At 40.6% G+C, this 20,022-nt stretch overlaps 1 protein-coding gene across 2 annotated transcripts in view; it reads right to left on the reverse strand.

Moving 5' to 3' along the window:
• Window positions 1–907: 907 nt before the first annotated feature.
• The window catches only part of nr3c2 (nuclear receptor subfamily 3, group C, member 2), a 76,197-nt gene continuing 57,082 nt past the window's right edge, over window positions 908–20,022 (reverse strand). For both annotated transcript variants that reach the window (XM_080463953.1, XM_080463952.1), the window contains 5 exons: window positions 18,440–18,781; window positions 16,569–16,713; window positions 11,488–11,618; window positions 1,993–2,150; window positions 908–1,229 (listed from right to left, as the gene is read on the reverse strand). In XM_080463953.1, coding sequence (XP_080320079.1) covers window positions 1,074–1,229; window positions 1,993–2,150; window positions 11,488–11,618; window positions 16,569–16,713; window positions 18,440–18,781 — 932 coding nt within the window. In that variant the 3' untranslated portion in view covers window positions 908–1,073. The remainder of the gene's footprint in view (window positions 1,230–1,992; window positions 2,151–11,487; window positions 11,619–16,568; window positions 16,714–18,439; window positions 18,782–20,022) is intronic.

Genomic DNA, 20,022 nt, shown 5'->3' on the forward strand with positions numbered 1-20,022 from the left:
TCTTCACTCAGAAGAGACCTTTTCTTTCTTTTCTTTTTTTCTAATTTCAGAACGACTTTAGCTTTGGACTTTTGCATATTAGTTTTGATTGTTTTACTACACATTTTTAAACTTTAGAAAACTCAGTATGTAAATGTCAATGATGGCTGTTATGATACCGATCAAGATTGAAACTTAGCTGTTAAATCTAATGTAATTACTCAGCTTATGATGACGCTTGTATAGCCCTTGAATATATTCAAATAGACATTTCGCCATACAGTCTAAACGTCCTGTGCCTCCTTTGCTCTGTAGTCTTGTTGCTACACTGCAAAGCAAATCTAAGTATTGGCATGATTTTTTTTTTTGTTTTTATAGTGCTATTATTTGTGAAAGACTGCATAAGCCAGAGTAAATATTTGCAAAAAAAAAAAAAACCAAACACCTCTAGATTTGAAAGGGAATCTCATTTTAGTGCATGTGGAGTGCATCTGTGCCTCTGTCTCTCTGTCTGTGTGAAGGCATGTGGACTGTAAGTGTAGCAAGTTCCCTGTGTGTGTGTGTGTGTGTGTGTGTGTGTGTGTGTGTGTGTGTGTGTGTGTGTGTGTGTGTGTGTGTGTGTGTGTGTGTGTGTGTGTGTGTGTGTGTGTGTGTGTGTGTGTGTGTGTGTGTGTGTCTATCGCATCCTAAGAAATGTATGGCTTTATCTCCATAGAAAATACTGGTATTGTCTTTGGGGCGGGGGGGGGATGGGGGGGGGGGGGTTACTTCGGGATGCTTTGTCACATTTGTCACATGTCCTTCTCGCCGCGTCATGCTTAGCTCCTCAAATTATTCACAGCTCTGAACCACTGGTGGTGACTGCAGGGTCAAATCCTGCTCCCCTTTTCTTTTTTTCTTTTTTTATTTGAACTTTTTTTTTTTTTTTCTGCATCTGTCACCACGTCACTTCGCTTCCTCCTCTCGGGCGAGGGCGCTGGCAGGCTGGGCGACTGGGTGCAGGCCAACACGTTGGGCCCTCCTCGCACTCTTTCCTTTTTGTCGTCTTTTTCCAGTTCGTAATGCCGCTTCTGTCCCAGCTTGTGTGTGGCGAGTCACTTCTTGTGGAAGTAGATTGTGTGAGTGAGGCCTGACTCCACCTTTGGTATCTGGTCGCTGATGATCTCCACCAGCATTTCGGGAAACTCCACCTTCAGAGCCTGGGACTCGCGAAAGGTGTAGAAACAGAAGTCCAGCAAGTTCCCCACCAGCTGGACAAACAGAGGATGAGAGACACATAAACCCAGTTTTTAAAGTCAGACAGAAGTTCTATTTTAGATATCCATGTGAGTGTGTTTATGCATTCCCAGCTGTAACCAGCTCACCACTTGGGGGCACCACTGATTTTTATTTATTTATTTCTTTTTTGAACGACCCTTCTTTAAAGAGAGGTCATCCACTCAGCACTAACCCCATTCACTCAGTCACGAGGGTCACTGATTTCAAGCTTTTTATCTGCGTGACCCCTTGCTTGCTGACTCTCACCTCTTCAGGCTTTTCCTTTATTATTGTTCCGCCCGTGCACTCACTGACCCACAAATAAAAAAATAAAGAATAAAAACCATGATTTAGCACATTTGCCACGGTGACCACTGTGCACTGTGATCCAATAAACTGTGAGCTGCTATTGATCCCCTTCTGTTCCATTCACCAATACCGCCTGATCACCGCCTCTTCCAAAACAACCCCCACCCCCACCACCACCACCACCACCGCCCCCGCCCTCGGAAGCGGCATGCAATAATCCTTATTCCAAGCCACAGCATCACTGGAGCGCTAAGTAAACGCATTATCCAAATCCAGTATGCTGCCATTTCACTCCGAACGTTTCCAGTGATACGAGAGCCCCGCGGTGCCACTGGACACCTCACTCAGAGTGTGAAGGCACGGCACACCGCAGAGGCTGCCAAGGGAAGCCTGCGCTCTACTGTACGCAACTGGCTGCGGGGAGGCAGGCGGGGTGAGGGTACTTACATCATGCATGGCGTCCAGCAGCTTGGTGAGCTGGAAGAAGCGCTGCCAGGTTTGGCCAGAGTTGTTGGTTGCTTTTCCCACTGAACGCCGGAGCTCCTTAATGTAATTGACCCTCATCTCTTCGAAGGCCGCCTGGTTCTTCAGACCCTCTTTGGGAACTGGGAAACAGACAAAATCCTTCAGTCAATCAGCTGCACTTCCTGATAACAATACTAAAGGAAAGGAGAAAAAGAACTGCGTCAACATGAAAACAAATCTGGAAGCGGCCCACTACATGTGAAAACTTTGGTCGTGTGTAAGTCCGCGGGTGTCGACAGCTCCTAACTCGACACAGCTCTCATGTGAAGCATGGAAGAAAACCTACAGCAGCACAGAAACCACAAAGTATTTCCTCTGCAATAAAACTTTAGCTTTGTTTTGTTTCTGTAAAAACATTGACTTCCAACGCCAGTAACCTGAATTAAACGGGTCATTCTGGTATCACAAAAAAAAAAAAAAAAAAAAGAATTATAACTGCTTCCAGAACATATTATAATCTAATAAGATAGATTTTTAAATGTTGTTTTATATCTTAAATCTGAACTTCTAACGTGGAATTTGGAATACTGAGTCATGAAAAACTGAGATTTGGATTGTACAAGACTACAGAAATATTATGAGTATCAGATATTCTCCTTACAATTATCGCTTCAAATGTCCTTCCATGCATTTTCTATAGGGCTTTATCCAATTAAGGATCACGGCAGGAGAGCGAGCAGCTCCCAACGCTCACGCAAATTCTACTTCTCACAAATCCAGCATTTGATAGATTTTATAAAATGGCTGTCAAAGGCACATTCAACATGATTTGCAGTTAATGGGCTAAGTCATGCGCAACCACCAGCATGTTCTTTTAATGTAGAAATGTGTAAGTGTGTAAAGGGTAATTAGGGGTGCTTAGTGAATTATGCTCCGACTCCCACACACTAGCATGTTTTTTATGGGACTTTTTTTTTTCTTTCTCCCTCCCTCTGTTGACGACCTAAGCCTATTTAGCAACTCATTACAAGCACTTTCACCATTTCAAGTGGTAATTAGTATAATGTGTGGCCAGTGAATCATGAAAGACGACTGGTAGACAGAAAGTAAAAGTTATCTCAGCAACAGTGACAGCAAAGAGACAAAAAGCAGAACAATAGTGAATTAAAGGACTTAATTTTGTCAAAGGCACCTCGTTTATCAAGTAGTTTCTTCTTTAACCGCTGCAATTAAATAACTACCACCTTCACTCGCATCATTATAATGGCTGTCGTATCAAGTTAAGAGGCAGTTTGATGGAAATACAGACAAATGTGAGGGAAAAGGCAGGATTAGAGCACCACGAGGATAAATCAAATTTGTTTTTCTTTTTTTTTTTTGTCTTCCTTACTCCACCGAGCAGAAGATCACAATCACACAAATTAAAATCTACCAAACCTTTTGATTTATTTGCTGCATACTCGCTTGAGCAAAACCTGAAAGACCTCAAATCAAAAGATTTGTGGCTGGCGGAGTTTGCATCTTCTGCCTGTTTTTCCTGCAGCCGAAACAACAACGATGAGGTTCAGTGGCGCCGCTATAATGACGCGATTGGGATTTGCTATTGTAATTTCAGGATCATCCGTATTTATGAATTTCTCATCTTATTTCAATACATTCCGTTCAAGAATGGAGAGCAGTTAAACTCTCTGCTGCTTTTCACTCGTATACATGACAACATTAACGAAGCATTACAGTGAACAAATGAGAGAAACTGAAGAAGTGTGGTAGTTTGATGAGAAAACAAACAATTACATTTGAAATGCCAATGATTCCTTAAAGAAATTGAATTGAATTTAGTCAATGTTCAGTTTGACTTCTTCGCTATTGGAGAAGATTCTAGCTTTTGTGTTATTTAACAACCTATAACCACTACTCCATTATTAATTGATTTTCTGGAACCACCCTGAATTGAGAAGTTAAGTATGCTCATGTAAACAATGACGGAGAATTCAACATAAAGTACAGACGAAGCTGAACATGTTTCAATCTGCAGAACATAATCCAAAAGTACTTAGATAAAAATGTGTAACTTCCATGAAGATTTGAAAATGAAAAGTTAACCGCGATCTGCATTAGAACGCTCAGTGTGAGGAGCAGCGAGACTGAAGCTGAAATCAACTCTTTGAGGATTAAATGCAGTGTCAGAGGAAATCATTCAGATTTTCTGGGTACTACACGCAGTTTCAAATTACTTGGAATTTAATTCATCATTACACTATTCAAATTCTGCTTCTGGTGAAGGCGGCAAGAACCAAAATATTTAACATTTCATGATTACACATACATAGATTTTTCAGGTTTTTTGAACTTGAGTACTTTTCTGAAGACTTTATTTTTCTACACGTGAACACCGATCCGTTGCATTAATAATATTTGAATGCCAAGAATTCCAATTTCTGTTATATATAATGTCCATTCAGGCTTCTATCATCATGTTGCGAGTTATTTTCTAACCTGTGTCATTGCTAATGATTAAACTAAAGTGTGTCCACGTCAAAAAAACATAATTCTACACTAACATGTATGTGAATATGACCCCTGGAAAACGTTCAAAATCCCTTAACACGCCTATTGATAAAGTAAAAAAATAAAAATCCATATTTCTGAAAACTTGTTAAATTTTTGTAAAATTCTCAAATACTTTCTAACAATTACTTGACGAATTAATTAATTTCACTACTTGGTATAATTATATTGACATGAAGATGTATGAGCATGCTTATCAGACTGACGAGTGATCCTGACCCAACAGCTGAGGAATATATTTGTAGTTCAGTTTTAAAATGTGGTGGGGCAATTCTGTGATATAATGAATAAATATGTACCAGAGACTTTTAGTCTTGCTGCTTGGTAAAGAGTAAAACTAATGTAATCGGTAGGGTGTTATACGTTTTCCAAGATCCAGACCAATTGATTGAATCCTGACAAGTCATTTAGCAGATGTTGCAATACTTTCTTTAAGAATATATATCCTGTTTTATAACTCGAATATGTTTTTATGTGACTGCGTGTTAAGTGTTTTTGTAATTACTCCGACTAACAGAAGGGGGAGATGAAAGTTGTACGCATGCTGTGCATTAATCTGGAAGCATGGATCTCTGGATAATAGCTGGAAGTCATTCATTGTTCCACCAGAAAAAGTTAAAAAAAAGAAAGAAAAGAAAACCTAACCGAAGCCACAAGGAGACGGTTTTTCTTCATGCACAGAAGAGAAAGCATAAAGACATGGCTAAACATGTTGGAACGATTCAGTGGTATTTGTATTTTGCACACTTTCTAGACTTGCACATGTTTTTCAACATAATGGGAATATTTTAGCCACAATGATTAGAGTTAAAACCTTTTTTCTTTTACCCTTTTGGAGAGTTTCAGCACCTTGAAAGCTTCAGATAAAGATAAACCACTTGTAGGACCGTGAGCATAAAGCAATGTCTGACAGGACCTGTTTGAATTCTGCAGAGTGAATAGCCAAGGGCAAAAAAAGCCTGCTTCTTGTCAGTTAGGATTGGAGGTTTTTGAGAACGGATCATTGTAGGTCAATAACGCTGAGGATGTGTGTTTGGCTGCCTCCTTCCCGTGCTCTCCTGCGCTCCCCTTTCTATGTAATTCTTTTCATCGTACTTTGATGCACAAACACCTTCGGGCAGAACATACATGAAGCAGAGGAAAGCAGATCTGAAAACAGATTGCACTCTGGTGCAGAGGTTGTGGATTCTGTGCAAGATTGCATGGCCGACATGGTGAGAATGTGCTAATACCCCGGGCCGCATTTGGACCTTTTGTTTTTCTCCCACTGACCCACATACGCCCTGATTAGAAAGTGACCTGGCATTCAGGGGCGTTACCATGACCGGCCCCAAAATAGGGCATTTATACCACCATAATTGGTGTCAAATTGATTTTTGCTGCAGGTACAGAAGCTTTTCAACTAGGCCATATTTCTCCCTGCGAGTGGAGCTGCATTTCCGTGTGTCCCACAAGCCCCGGGAGGTTTTTTATCTTAATGTATGAGGCACAGAGAACATCATATTTCATGCAGACAGAAGATGTCAATAGCATGTGTATTATCCAATGACGTGCACGTCCCCGCTCTCAGTAGCTCTTAAATACTTGAGTGACAGGGTGTCGTCGGGTTCTGATTTAAAACTTGACACTATTTATTACCGGAGTTTACAACTAGCCCAGAACGTGACCACAATACCAAGCAAGTATAGTGGCGTAGGGTAAGAGTTTAAATTAAAAATGTGTAAGATTAGAAATCATTGCATTTATAGTGTAGGTAGAAGCTAACATTTGTCAAATTAAATACTTCTATTAACAAGGGAAATCATACATTTCACATCTAGAATGATTTTTAGATTAGGATTTCTTTATGTATAAAGGGGACAGTGCATAATAATGAACATATACATGTAATTGTACAAAATTAGACGACCCACCACAGCAACCAGGACGCGATTGTAATTAATGAAATAAATTAACGAGACAGCACAGTGCCAACGTGTTGGCGTTATTGCACGTCATCGAATCAATACTTTTCAAGAAATGAGCTGATTTTTATATTTTCCACATCCGTGCCGAGGGTAGCGGTGTAACTGGATGGAGCAGGCCACAGTTCCTGTACCGAATCCAAACAGGGTCACGAGACACCGCGGGCTGAGTGAAACCTTAGCCAAGGTCAGGAAGGAGGAATAACAGCCTTCGTCTCTTTTCTCTTTATCCCCTCTTCCCTCTCTCTGTTTTACCCATTCTCCGTCGCTCTATGCAGCGCGCACATAGCACACTTTTTCAAGGCCGCCTGGAGGCACACACACACACACACACACACACACACACACACACACACACACACACACACACACACACACACACACACACACACACACACACACACTCTCTGTGACTCTGTCGTACTGACTCGACTGACAAGTTCTGACACCTCCCCTGTAAACATTTCCACCATTGCTCCTTCCACAAGGCCCGGGCATTATATCCGAATGACTGTAACTAAAAGAGCTTCCTTCAGCACCTCAGAAAATCCTGCAACGCACGGCTTCTTTCTTCAAATTATTCACAAGCGCTTTGCCAAACCTCCGCACGGTGCATTCACTCCATCATGTGGACTTTGGAATAGACATGAGAAATGAAGCACCGGATGAGTATTTTCTTCCTCCGTCGCTCATATTTTACAGCTACATTTTGACTGAATCCAATAACCGCAGCAGATTGAGGCAACTGTGAAGCACCTTAAACTCCCTGCTTTGATTCTGCATCCCTGCTCCTTTTATCCGCTCCCTCTCTTTCAAAATTCCAGCCCGGGTTTCAAGGAAGTGGAGGAAAAATAGCAGGTCTTGGAGCTCTGCCTGGTGCTTGACTGGCCTTTATTAAGTACAGCAGGGCTCTCTGGAAAACCTCCAGAGGACCAGCGAGGAGAGGAGAAGGAGGCCACAGCAACAGAAGGACCCGCTCTGCCACCCCACCACTCCCTTTGTTTTCTCTTTCTTTCTCCCTATAGCTGTGCACCTGTCTCTTTCTCACCAGCAGAAGCTCACGCTGTCAACTTTTTTTTTCTTTCATTTCACTCTTTAAATCCAACTTTTCCCTCTGGGTTTCATAGTTACTCTCACTCTCTAGGTCCTCCTGCTTCTTCATTTCTACACACCATCCATTGAGGGAAGTCCAGCCGGAGCTACCCTGCTTTCGGAGTTTATATCGAGGAAGTGCTTTAACATGTTACTGCGCCATGAACCAGAAAACGACCTCCGGTATAGTGTATGTTTTACAAATTTACTGAGAGAACTTAAGGTCCTTAAAATGTACAGGAACTGGTAACGTCTTTTAAATCAAGAACGTCGGACACAAAATGTGTTCGGACAAAATCTAAGCAGCTTTTTAAACCCCTAAAAAGGCCAGTGTGGCTTAGAAAATTCCTTTTCGTAACATTACCAATGCAGCAATGGAAAACACAACGAAACAGTCAACGGCCCACTTTAAACTTCTTAACTCACCGTTAATACTGATGCAACAATGTGTATTTGATCTTGTGATAGCACAGTAAAGCTACAGCTACTTTAACCGCATTATATACAGCGTGATAACTGTTGATGTTTCTAACCTGGCAGTCAGGAACAGGGGAATAACCACATGACAATTATGCAATAATATATCGTTTTGATATATGGACATCAACTGTGACTTATGTTGCATTTATGAAATTTCAATTTAAGATAGCAAACACTTCATTGCATTCTCAGCTGTGTTTGTACCTGGTTTTAGTGGTTTCAACCTTCTTTTTCAGCATTTCTTTTTAAAAACATTTTTGGGGCATTTTGGTTAAAACACCATTTCAAGCACTTTGGTTCAATTTTAGCAGGTTCTTTTTTCTTGTGGTTTGAGCTATTTTCCCTCTTTTAGCCATTTCAGTTTGCCTTTTTTTAAAAGCCCTTTTTAGCCAAGAGTTAAAAGCCCTTTAGAAAATGACTGTGTGCATAAATAAAATGAAACCAAGATAAAATGTTTATTTAGGTAAAATCTTGTGAAGGGAGCCACTGAAGAAGGGCCAAACAGCCACATGTGGCTCCAGAGCTGCAGGTTGCAGACCGCTGTATTAGCTGAATGACCCAACATGACCAACAACAACAACAACATCAACAACATTTGTGCATGTGTAATTAGACTTGTTGGTGTGTAATCCAATTTGTACGAGACCTGGGAATATCTTAGCTACTCTCTTGCCATGACAGTGATTTGATTACTATTATATTTGTTTTTTTGGTTTGCTCTCAATATAGTAAATGCTAAATGAACTTCACTTCTAATGAGCCTTTCAACTGTGCGAGCAGTCCCAAAGCACTTTACATCGTTAATCACATTCACCCATTCACACACCTTCACGCACCAGTGGCGACAGCGGCCATGCAAGGCGCTGTCAATCCATTGGGAGCAGTATAGACTAGTAAACAAAATCAACTTGTAAAATGACACTAAAGTGAGGTAAAATAGGACTTGGAGCCATTCACAGGGCCCTGTAGCTACTGACACACGTGCAAAACATATTTGACATGTACAACTTGTATCTTACCATTATTGTCACCCACAATAAAAAATAAAAAATGCATGCACACAAGCAATTCCATGACAGGCACACAGATGTCATTATGCATACACAAATCAAAATACACACACAACTTCCCCCACGCATGCAGACGCCATCCTTCTACTATATGAGCCACAGAAACAAACAAGGAAACCAATAAAAATGTGGTAATGATCAATTTTTAAATTTGTGGCTCCAGACTGCATTTCAGGGTATTCATTTAAAAATTTAGCAACAACATGTGTGACTGAGCACTATGGATTTCAGTGTGCTGTGAATTATTATTCAAATCTGTCGATGATTATACTGAGAGTGATAGAAATTTCTACCCATTTTCAAAAGTGATGTGAAATAGCGAGACAAGACGTGATACATCCATGTTGCTTACTAATCTTATTCAACATTCAAGCAAATTTATGAGATCTGAGAAAAGCAAAAAAAATACACATGCATTGGATGAAAAAGTTGATTGGCACTGATGCTGAAGTTCAAAGATGTTTGTCCAACGTGCAGACTTTTCAAATCTCCACCGCTCTCTCCCTCCATCGGCCCCTCTGACAAGTCAACGTCTAGGGCCACAAAATCGCACAGGCGAGGGCCCACGCAGACAAATACGCAACTCTGAGACTGCCGCGTGTCCCAGTGAGGCTGTCGGTGTCGTGGTTACCTTTTTTTTTTTTTTTTTTTCCTTCAGAAGTGTGGGTGTGGACAGTGAAGTTATGACACAGCTGCACACCGCGGAAGGTTTAACTGTTACTATCGAGCTGAAAGCATCAGCTCACACTGTGTGGATGTGGTGAAAAAAACCACTGCTTTCAGTTTCCAACTGTGCGACTTGGTCCAACACATCTTCGCTGCGAGGCTGCGGTGCCTGTGGGCGTCGTTTGGCCGGGAGCTGTATCATGGTGAGGCCCTCTTTATGAGTGATAAAAGTATTCCGTTCACCCACAGCAATTAAAAAAGAAAATTAACCCGAGCTGAGGAGTCCTTAATTGGAGATTTGAAATGACACCATCTGCATATACAGTTTGTATGTATGACAACAGGTGCGTCACGTCTATGTTTGTGATTGTTGTCAAGCAGACTGTTGAGAAAGAGCTTAAAGGTGCACCGTGCAAAACTCAAAAGCATTTAGGAACATGCATTTAGATCTATTCATTATGGTCATGGATGATCTTCCCCTGAGCCCTTTTATTTATGTATTTATTCTAAATTGATACCATCCTTATTGTACACATTTATACAGTCCTTTTGTTACAATTTTGTATTTAAAGTTACTATTTCATATTTTTTATGTTTTTTGAGGACCACAATGGAAATAATTTTATTTTATGACTTTTTGCGTCAGCCTCTGGTTTTTCACGTCATCATAATGATTAATATATATTTGTATGTTTTTATTTTGTATGTACATGTGGAAAATCCAAATAAATTCAAACCTTCAAATGAAATTATTCATACCGACATAAAGTTGTGAAGAAACCATAGAAACAATACTTTATAAAAATTTAAAAAAGCCCTTTGTGGATTTCCCCCCCCCCCGAACACACACTGAATCGTTTAGACGCTGAAGGATCAGTGTTGAAATGGTCGCCATATGCAACCTCATCACAACAGGCCACTGTATCTTCCACGCATCATCTTTAAAGCGTGATCCAAGAAACTCTACAAAGGTGCGATCGTGGGTGCGGGGAAGGCAGCCACTGCCAACAGTGTCTCAAAGGTATGTGGATGGAGGAGAACACAGGACACCATATAAATACACCACAGAAACACAGTTACTGTGTGAGAGGCAGAGGTTCGGTGAGGAGGGGTGAGCGATGTCCGCAGTATGACAGCTCGACGCAGAAGTCGACACTTTCACCAATCGCACATACATTACTCACCGTTTATAAAAGTGCACTTGCTTGGGCCCCCAAAATATCAAAGCGATTACATTTGGCTTGCAGAGAGGTGATTGTATATTTTAACCATATGAATGGATAAAGTGAGTGTAGAAAAATAGACAAATCTTGGAGTTTCTAAGCTTGTCGCAAAACGTGGAATGAAGACAAGCTGTGTTAATAATTCAACCATAAATCACATTTTAACATTTTTATGATAACTTTTAAAACTGCTGCTGCAGGAGGGTGTAACCATCCTCCGACCTTGGAAAGTCGCCGACGTGAAACGCAGCGACCGTCGTCTGGTGCTCAGACTGTACAAAGTGGTCCTGAACAGAAGCGTGTTTTATCGGGGGTCTAACGTGCACGCCCTGCGGCCAGAACGTGTGTGTGCAGGCAGGTTCTGCAGGGAAAAATTGGGCGTGTGTGTGTGCAGACATGGAGCTCGCTGCCTACCTGTACTGAGAAGCAGAAGGACCTTCATGGAGAGAAACTCATCGTAGGTTAGCTGCAATCGCACAAACTCCTGGCTGACTTGCCTCATGCCCAGGCACAGGTCGTACATGGCTGACTGCTGCATGCGCTCCCTGGGAAAGAAAACACACAAGATTTAGCTGCACAAAAAGGTATCATTATTGAAAAAGCTCAACTTCCTTGAATTGATGTAAGTTATAGTCCATTCACAGTGGCCTGCGAAACATTCATTCGCAGCTCACACACTAAGGATTACTTTCCCACTTTTTTTTTTTTTTTCCAAAATCTTTATCAAAACGAGCTCTCCAATTGGTTTTCTCACTCCCTTTCTTACCAAACGAGTTCAGTTCAGTGAAACAGTGTTTCCACACAGTGCAGAGGAGGATCCTGCTTGTCTGGGCTAAGAGCAGAATACCAAATCCCCCCAGATTGCAGAGTGCTGCTTACAGTATCACAGCACAGATGCACCATTTTTCCAATGCTGTGGCAGACTACAAAAGACCCCATAGCTAACCCTGGTCTCCATAGAAACACTTTTAAGATGGACTTGTAATGCCACACACACACACACACACACACACACACACACACACACACACACACACACACACACACACACACACACACACACACACATATATGGACAGGAGTGACACATGCATGAACATATGTCATCTGCACATGCACACGTTCACTACACAGACTTGTCAGAAATACATCAATGAGTGTGCGCATGTCTGTTCAGTACAATATCGTGTGTCACTGTGCTCCCGTTCTCACACATTTTATTAGTGAAATAATCTTGGTTGCATCACAGAGTTCACCAAAACAGGAATGAAACATTAGCGGGGGATAAAGCACGGGCCAATCAGATGCGTGCTCTGCAGATGCTACAAATTCTCTGGCTTTAGGTGCCAGTTCTCTGTGCTATAAATCACCATCACATCAGGACTACAGTAATTAAATGCAAGCAGTGTGCCTGGGCTTGAAATACGGTGGAGTTTCAGCCTCAATGCGGCGAGGCCGCAACATTGCATCGGCAGTGAGGGTGGAGGCTTTGTTCTGATAGTAACTGAGTTTAAAAAAAAAAAAAGAAAAGAAATAATTCTTAGAGGCACAATGTGTGCATGAAAACGTAACACGTTACGATCTTTACTGTACAGCTGTCGGCTGCGCTAAATAACTGAGGAGGTGCGACAGTGCAGGAGCAGATCTGCACTGTGTATGTGAGCAGTTTCACAAAGTCCAGCATAATATCATTTCATACAACTTTGGGGCTGGAGTTTCTAAAGTCCCCACACGTTCTCTCTCTCTCTCTCTCTCTCTCTCTCTCTCTCTCTCTCTCCTCTCTCTCTCTTCCTGAAATCAATTTTGCTGAATCACTGCCCAAAATGAGTTGCTGGTTTTGGGGAAAGAAAGTTAAAAAGAAAAAACGGCAGCAATGTCTCGCCTTGACTCGCTCTTTCCTATTTCTCTGTATCTCAGCGTGTCTGTCTTCTCACTCTCTGTTTCTCTCTCTTCCTCTTCCAGTCTCGATCTCTTTGTCAGTTCACGATTCAATAAGGAGCACAGTCCGTGATCTCCTTTAGCTGACAACAAGAACTGATTGTTCGGGGGAGAAAAGAAAAAAAAAAAAGATAAGCACAGTGAAAACTCACTGTGAAAATAACATTACATAGTCTTATTTCATAACAGTTATAGCAGGAAATTCTCATTGTATGCAGAACAGATCAGCTTCACAGTGCGAGTCTCGCGGTAGGTGGGCCGGCGGTCACGTTTGATTGGCAGCTGATCTGGCACCAGAACAGACACAACGTAAATAACGCTGCACCACTCACAACAGTTTGCAGGCCAAGAACGTGGAGCGAATCGCAAACGGCTGATGTTGAACAATAAAGACCATGGAACACAACAACAGTGACACTCAGGTAAATTTTAACCCGCTGAAAGGATTACGGCCTGTAAGCGGATGTAAAACGTGTGACTGTTTTTGTAGCTTAGACAAGTTTAAGATAGCAATTGAAGAAAACAAAACAAAAAAGTTTGATACGATCAGACTGAAAGAAATCTAATAGTGTCGAGTAGTTTTCGAAGTTGTTGGCGGGCCTCCCTTACAGGGGCCATAAAGCTCCTGGGGTGGTCAGGGCAATGCCTGTCTAACTTTCTAGGTCAACTGTAAGTGTAACAGAAATTAAATCAACCTTAAAAAAATTAGTATAAGTGGAAAATTAAAAACCTTAATACTGACTATAGTTGCAGTTTACATATAAAGACATATCAACATAAGAGAAGCGTTATGCTTCTTATCACCGGCGGATCCCAACAGCTGTGGCCAAGATTTCTACCTGATATTATTTTGGTAAAAAAACAACCGAAATGATACTATTTTAGAAACACTGTTCATTTACTTGGCGTTTTGATTTACATAGAATAGAGAACTATTTGTTGCTGTTAATTTGAATCAAGAAACAACGCTGCTGCAGATATTTACACACGTATCAGACAAATGATTTCACAGTCCCACCTCGTCTTTTGTGTTGAATTTATGTCTGTCTTTTCAGTGGTAACACTCAATCAAGGACAGATTTCACTGTAATAGCTGAGTGAGTGGACAGTCTATTCAATAAATGCCTCAAAGCCCTGGGCCAATGCGCATTAAGTTGCTATGGAAACAAGTGGACACTCTCCACTCTTCTAAATAGCGACTGGTCTTGGCAAAGTTATGAAGTCTTTTTTTTTTTTTAAAACCTTGTATTTGTAATCAATAATTGGGAAAAAACAACAAAAAAAAAACAAAACGATTTGCAACGTTCAAGCACACGCACACACATACACACCTCGGCCCAAAAAAAGACAGCAGGGGTGACAGAGACATCCAGTCTGCCCTGACAAAGCTGTGAACATGTGACCAACATTCAGGCCACCAACAACAGCCTCTGTCGGGCTTAATACTGGGCCCATCTGTCAGCAGGGAGAGCTGCTGTACACAAACTGCGTCTTACACAGCAAAGGCGGACATATCGCACAGGTTTTCCTCCCCGAATGCCAAGACACACACATTTAAAACATTTTCTTCTCTTCATCAGACCTCATTTTTCATGCATAAATTTGAAAAATCCCTGAAAACATCCTCTTCATGTGATTTTTTTTATTTTTTTTATTTTTTGCCAAAAGTTGTTTAGTCTCCTCTCAGAAAGAAAAACCTTTCTTAATAAAGTGTGATCCATTTGGCATTAAATTGATTAGTGGATCAGAGGATCTCCTAAGCAGAAAACTAATGCCAAAGCACTCGCTGGTTGAGCACACCAGCCCACAGCCGCAGTCTGACACTGTGTTACACAATAGCATTTTTACTGCTTTATATTTATTTATTTGGTTGGGACAAACTGACCCACTGACATTGACTTACACAAGCTATTAGTTGGAGCTTTTATATTTGCCCCTGACTGAGTGCGCTCCTCTACAGCGGGCTGCCTACAAAGGTTACTATTCTCCTCTTTGATTATTTCAATAGCATTTAATTCATTTTGGGCAAAACACTGCAAACCCAACCAGAAAAAAAAAAAGCCTCTACGCAGTACCTTTCCTCTCCACTTGCTCCCCTGTTCAAACATATTACTGCAGATCAAGTGGGCTATTGACTGCTCCGGCTCAGCTTTGATCGTCTGTGCCTTACGCAATAAAAGAACTATCGGAAATACATGTGTTTCCCTGTTAAGTGGCAGAAATAAGGTATAAGATTAGGACCTTGTTAAAAACCTTCCCTATTTGAGGGCAACGTCATTACCAATGAAACCTTTTCCTTCCCTCTGGAAGATTTAAGCGTTATGCTAAAATCCAACCGACTACATTAATGTTAATTTACACCTGACTGTGCAGTTCAGACGGATTCATATGAAGATGCATTATTAAAAGTCAATTGTTTCTTCACTTATTTCTAAACTGAATGGTTTTTTTTTGTAAATGTTAATTGTGATAATCATAGCCTCTGCACAAATGATCACAGGAAAGTCAATTTAAAATGTGTAAATGGGAAAAATTGTAACCCCAAGATGTTGGAGGATATTTCTATATTTCAAAGTGTTAAAGCCAGTATGCAGACACACCATTACAAAACAATTATGCAATCAAATCTCTTTGAAAGTGGTTTAAAACTGAAAAATATAACACAAATGTAATCATTTCTCTTTGAATTAATTATTAAGAGGCGTTGGTGCATTTAAAGGATTTCCTGTATATTTTCACCAAAAATAAACGCCTCCAAATATGACTTACTAGACTTGTTAGTTGCATGTTTAAAAATAGTTACTATTAATTTGTTTCCTATTTTTAAGACTAGGGGCACTAACTTGAAGTAGGAGATGCTTTGCTCAGGCAAATAGGCCCAACACTATATGATGTTTGTGCAATTATAAGAAATATTATCAAAATAACAGTTGTCCCATGTAACTATTTATTTTATCTATGTTGTAATATTTCATGTATTTTAATATGGTTAATTTAGAAGAAAATGGTCACTTGTCCCATAAAGTATTTAAAAATGGAGAATATATTGTGATGACCTTTTAAAGGAAAAAACTGAAATACCTAAAATAATTCAGCTTATGCATAGTAGGTTTAAAATATATGGACAGTTCACTGTTTATTGTGAGGAAAGACATTTTGATTGTAATCATATGTAATGAATGATACTCATATCTGACAAATAAAAAACTTTGACTTTGACTTTTGACTTTGAAATCTCCCTTTATTTACATAATTCCTCCTTTTTGCCTCAAAAACTTTAATATAAGTGAAATCTATGGACTTTATATAGCATCAGTGTTGTGTGAATGTTGCATCCTTGTCAGTTCCTTTCCTTTTATTTAATAAAACACTTATATTTTCACCGATATGTTGAATATAATCTATAGTTTGTTAAATGTCAAAACTTTAAAAAAAAAAAAGAAAGAAAAGAAAACTATATAGATTCCGTGTTGCAGTGGTATTCGATTGTTACTTGTAAATTGCAGTGTAACGTAAACACGTCAGAGCCGTGTGCAGATCTGGAGGTGGAGACATACTCATTGAAGATGAGGTCAGGGGCAAAGTAGAGCATCTGTCCGTTGGTGTGTTTGTAGGAGCGCCAGCTGAGGCAAAAGGAGGCCAGACACATCCACGAGTACTGGATCAGGGTGATTTGGTCCTCAATAGGCAGGCCTCGGAAACCTAACACACGAAATCACAGGAGACAGAAATAAAGGTGATAAGGCAGCAGCATTATGTCGCGCTGATTTATTGCATCTGGAGTTCACCGCCAACCTATGGAGGTATTTATTCAGCTCAGCATGCGTGTGTTCACCAGCACCTATGCATTCTTGCTACGATGTGCCGAGTTTGTTTTTGTTTTTGCCAATTTTTTGTTTTGACATGATAACCGCTGAGAAGTATTCACCCATTCTTGTTTCATGCAAATCCCACAAGGCCTGCAGTTATTGGCGTGTTGTCTACGAAGCTCCAAAAATAGAGTCGAATAGGAAACTTGCCAAACTTTCAATCAAACTCTGGCAAGAAACTCCTCTTCATGCAAAAAACGTAGGCCAGCTGAGGACACACAAGTGACTTATCCAGGCTTAGAGACTATTTCAGGCTATAAGCATGTCAAACTGCCAAATGCAATCATTTAAATAATAATATTTGTGAGAGAAGGTGCGTCAAATGCCTGACTTTACATTTTTTAATCATTGAATATTAACATTTCTTGAGGGAAAATCTTCCTGTGCAAAAGTATTAAATCAGCTAATTTCACGTGTTTTTTTTTTGGTTTTTTTTAAAGAACTCAACACAAGAAGCAAATTAATAAGGACCAGAACAAGAGTCATAAGTCATTCATGGCTCTGTGTTAGCCCTGCAGTTAAAAAGTCAAAGGTACTCATTTTGACCCTTCTGTCTGGCTTCTATTTATATGTCCGGATATGGCAAGCAGACACCGTGGAGGTATCAAATATTTGCAATACAGCAAATTAAACAGCCTCAAAGAGCTACCTGTGAGGCATCTTTCAATGTGTCTCCCTCTGACTGGTTCTTTGTGGCAACATGTTTATCCCTCTCAAAACATTTTCTTCCTGCGCTGTGGCTTACATGTGAAGATTAATGAGAGAGAGAGAGACGTTAGATCTTCTATTAAACGTCTAACAGTGTGATGTAAATGAGTTCTGTTTGGGAAATCCTAATCTTGATTCTATTTAACGGTGAAACAGGATTCGTTGCTAATCTCGTTGAGGCTTTGCAGAATAATTTCCCGGCCTAATATTTGAAATGAAAAATTCTCGCCACCCGACAAAACTAGCGATGTTTGCATCCTAAACAGATCAAAAGTGAAGATGTAGGAAATGTCGTGTTCATTAAAAGCCCAGGCAAGGATTACAGTATAACCTCCCCCATGATTTATTCGTCTGATATTTTCAAAGCCGACCCCCTTTTCATGTTTAATCTATAAATAAAACTCAAACGTATGAATTTTTTAACAAATATTCATAATAGAATAAATACGCAAAACTTATATACGCTCTATGGATCACAGTCAGAAATGTTGTACTGCAATTAAAATCCACAACTTCATCAACTGAAGCCATGTTATTGATATTTAACCTTCTCATTACTGGAATTATTTTTGATGTTATGTAGGATGGTCCAAAATCTACATTTAGTGCTTCTGCCTTTTATCCAACATTATCTGACAGTTCTTCAATATTGCTGTCTTTCTGATGTTAACAAGCTCATGTTCCAAATACGTGAGATGCTGAAAGTGGCGAGTCACTTGATGCATAGCACACACTAAAAAAACCAAACTATTAACCTTAAACAGATTTCAGTGAGCACTGTGTCCACTTCCCTCGAATCCTGGCTTAAAACAGCATTTAGACCTCAGCCCGCTGCTCTAGTGGTCACTAACCTGGAAGTACTTTGGCCCACTTCACCATCCGTACCATCTGCTTTCCAGCCAGGCGGTTGAGACTGGACAGCAGGTGGTCAGTGGTGTCAGGCTGTGAGTTGTCATAGCCGGAGTACACCTCTTCGGGCTCAATCAGCTCCAACACGCTGCAGATGGAAGGCGGCAGAAAAGGTGTGACCACCCCAGGCCCGTGGGGCACCAGGGCATTGGCAGCGCTGGCATTCAGCTCCTTCTCTGAGGACAGGTAACCGCCCCCAACACCACCTGTGGCAGTTTGGCCGTCCTTAGAGCCCGGCAGGTCTTCACTGACTCCCTTAAGCTTCAACTTCTTGGACTTTCGCGCTGCGGGGAACACAAACAGCCGTCGTTAACGCAACGCACAAGGAATTTCCTTCGCATCACCTTACAAGACTATAAATCATAAGAGAAAATAAATAAAAAAAAACCTGCAAAGCACACACGCCTTGATTTTATCTTTGGGAAATAGTTTGCACTGTGTTGATAGGAACAGAATGGAAGATGTCATTGCGTGCAGAAACACAAGACACTGTTTAGAGTTGCCGATTCAAAATGATCATAGGTTGGGTGTGCATTTTATGTTGAATTTTCTGGGTTATGTATACATCTTTATACTCATTCTGAAACTGTAGGACCTCTTACACTATTTTAGTTATAGTTTATTATATTGTTTTGAGTTGTTATCGGTCAGTAAATAAGTAAGTAGCCTTTCAAAGATAAAGATCACAGAGTGCTTTATGTCAATCAAAGCAGCAACGATAAAAACTGAAATAAAAACAGTAAACATATAAGTATGTCAAGTAATGAAAACAGGTGAGTGACAGCTATGATACAAGGCGGTAAAAACCTATATGAACAAAACAATTAATAAGATAAATAATATTGACCAGCGACATTTATTACAATTATTTGAAAAGTGTTTCTGAGATGCTTCATGAAGATACATCTTAGTATGGGAAGTATTCCACATGATTCCTTTCTCCCTGTCCATTACCAGCAGAAACATGTCCCTCTTAGTTTTTTCGACAAAAAGCCTTCTGCCAGTCAGCCTATAAACCAGACATGTAATGTTCGGCTCAGTGAAGTCAGACGACCCCTTAACCAGCACCCATCACTAGGACCAGGCCGTGAGTTCACAGGCGACAGCGCCACAATGGTACGAGCTGTTACTCATGAATCATTTTTGCCAGTCGGAACCAAAACTTCCTCCGCACATCTGATGTTGAGCTGGAATTACATAAATCTTTGTCTGAGACAATCTGGGGCCTTTCCTTCACTGGTCTTCATAGGATAATTAAATAGAAGCAGCTGAGCCCCGTTCAGTGGCTTACGCTTCTCAAAAATACAGCCACACTCGCTGGCAACCTTAAGCTTTTATTCATGACTCATGGTCCTCTGCCGCTTTCCACCGCTACACCACAATTCCCTCCGTAAAGAGACATGTTTACCTCATGCCGTTTTTGAATATGCTGAAGTTAATTATCGTCACCTGTCAAGCAGATGCACGTGTCAATTCACACGCAGAATCAAGATACTGTGGTCAGTCGCTGGAGGGTTGTTGTCAG

Source organism: Lipophrys pholis (genome assembly GCF_963383615.2).
Source record: "Lipophrys pholis genome assembly, chromosome: 5".
Classification (NCBI taxonomy): Eukaryota; Metazoa; Chordata; class Actinopteri; order Blenniiformes; family Blenniidae; genus Lipophrys; species Lipophrys pholis.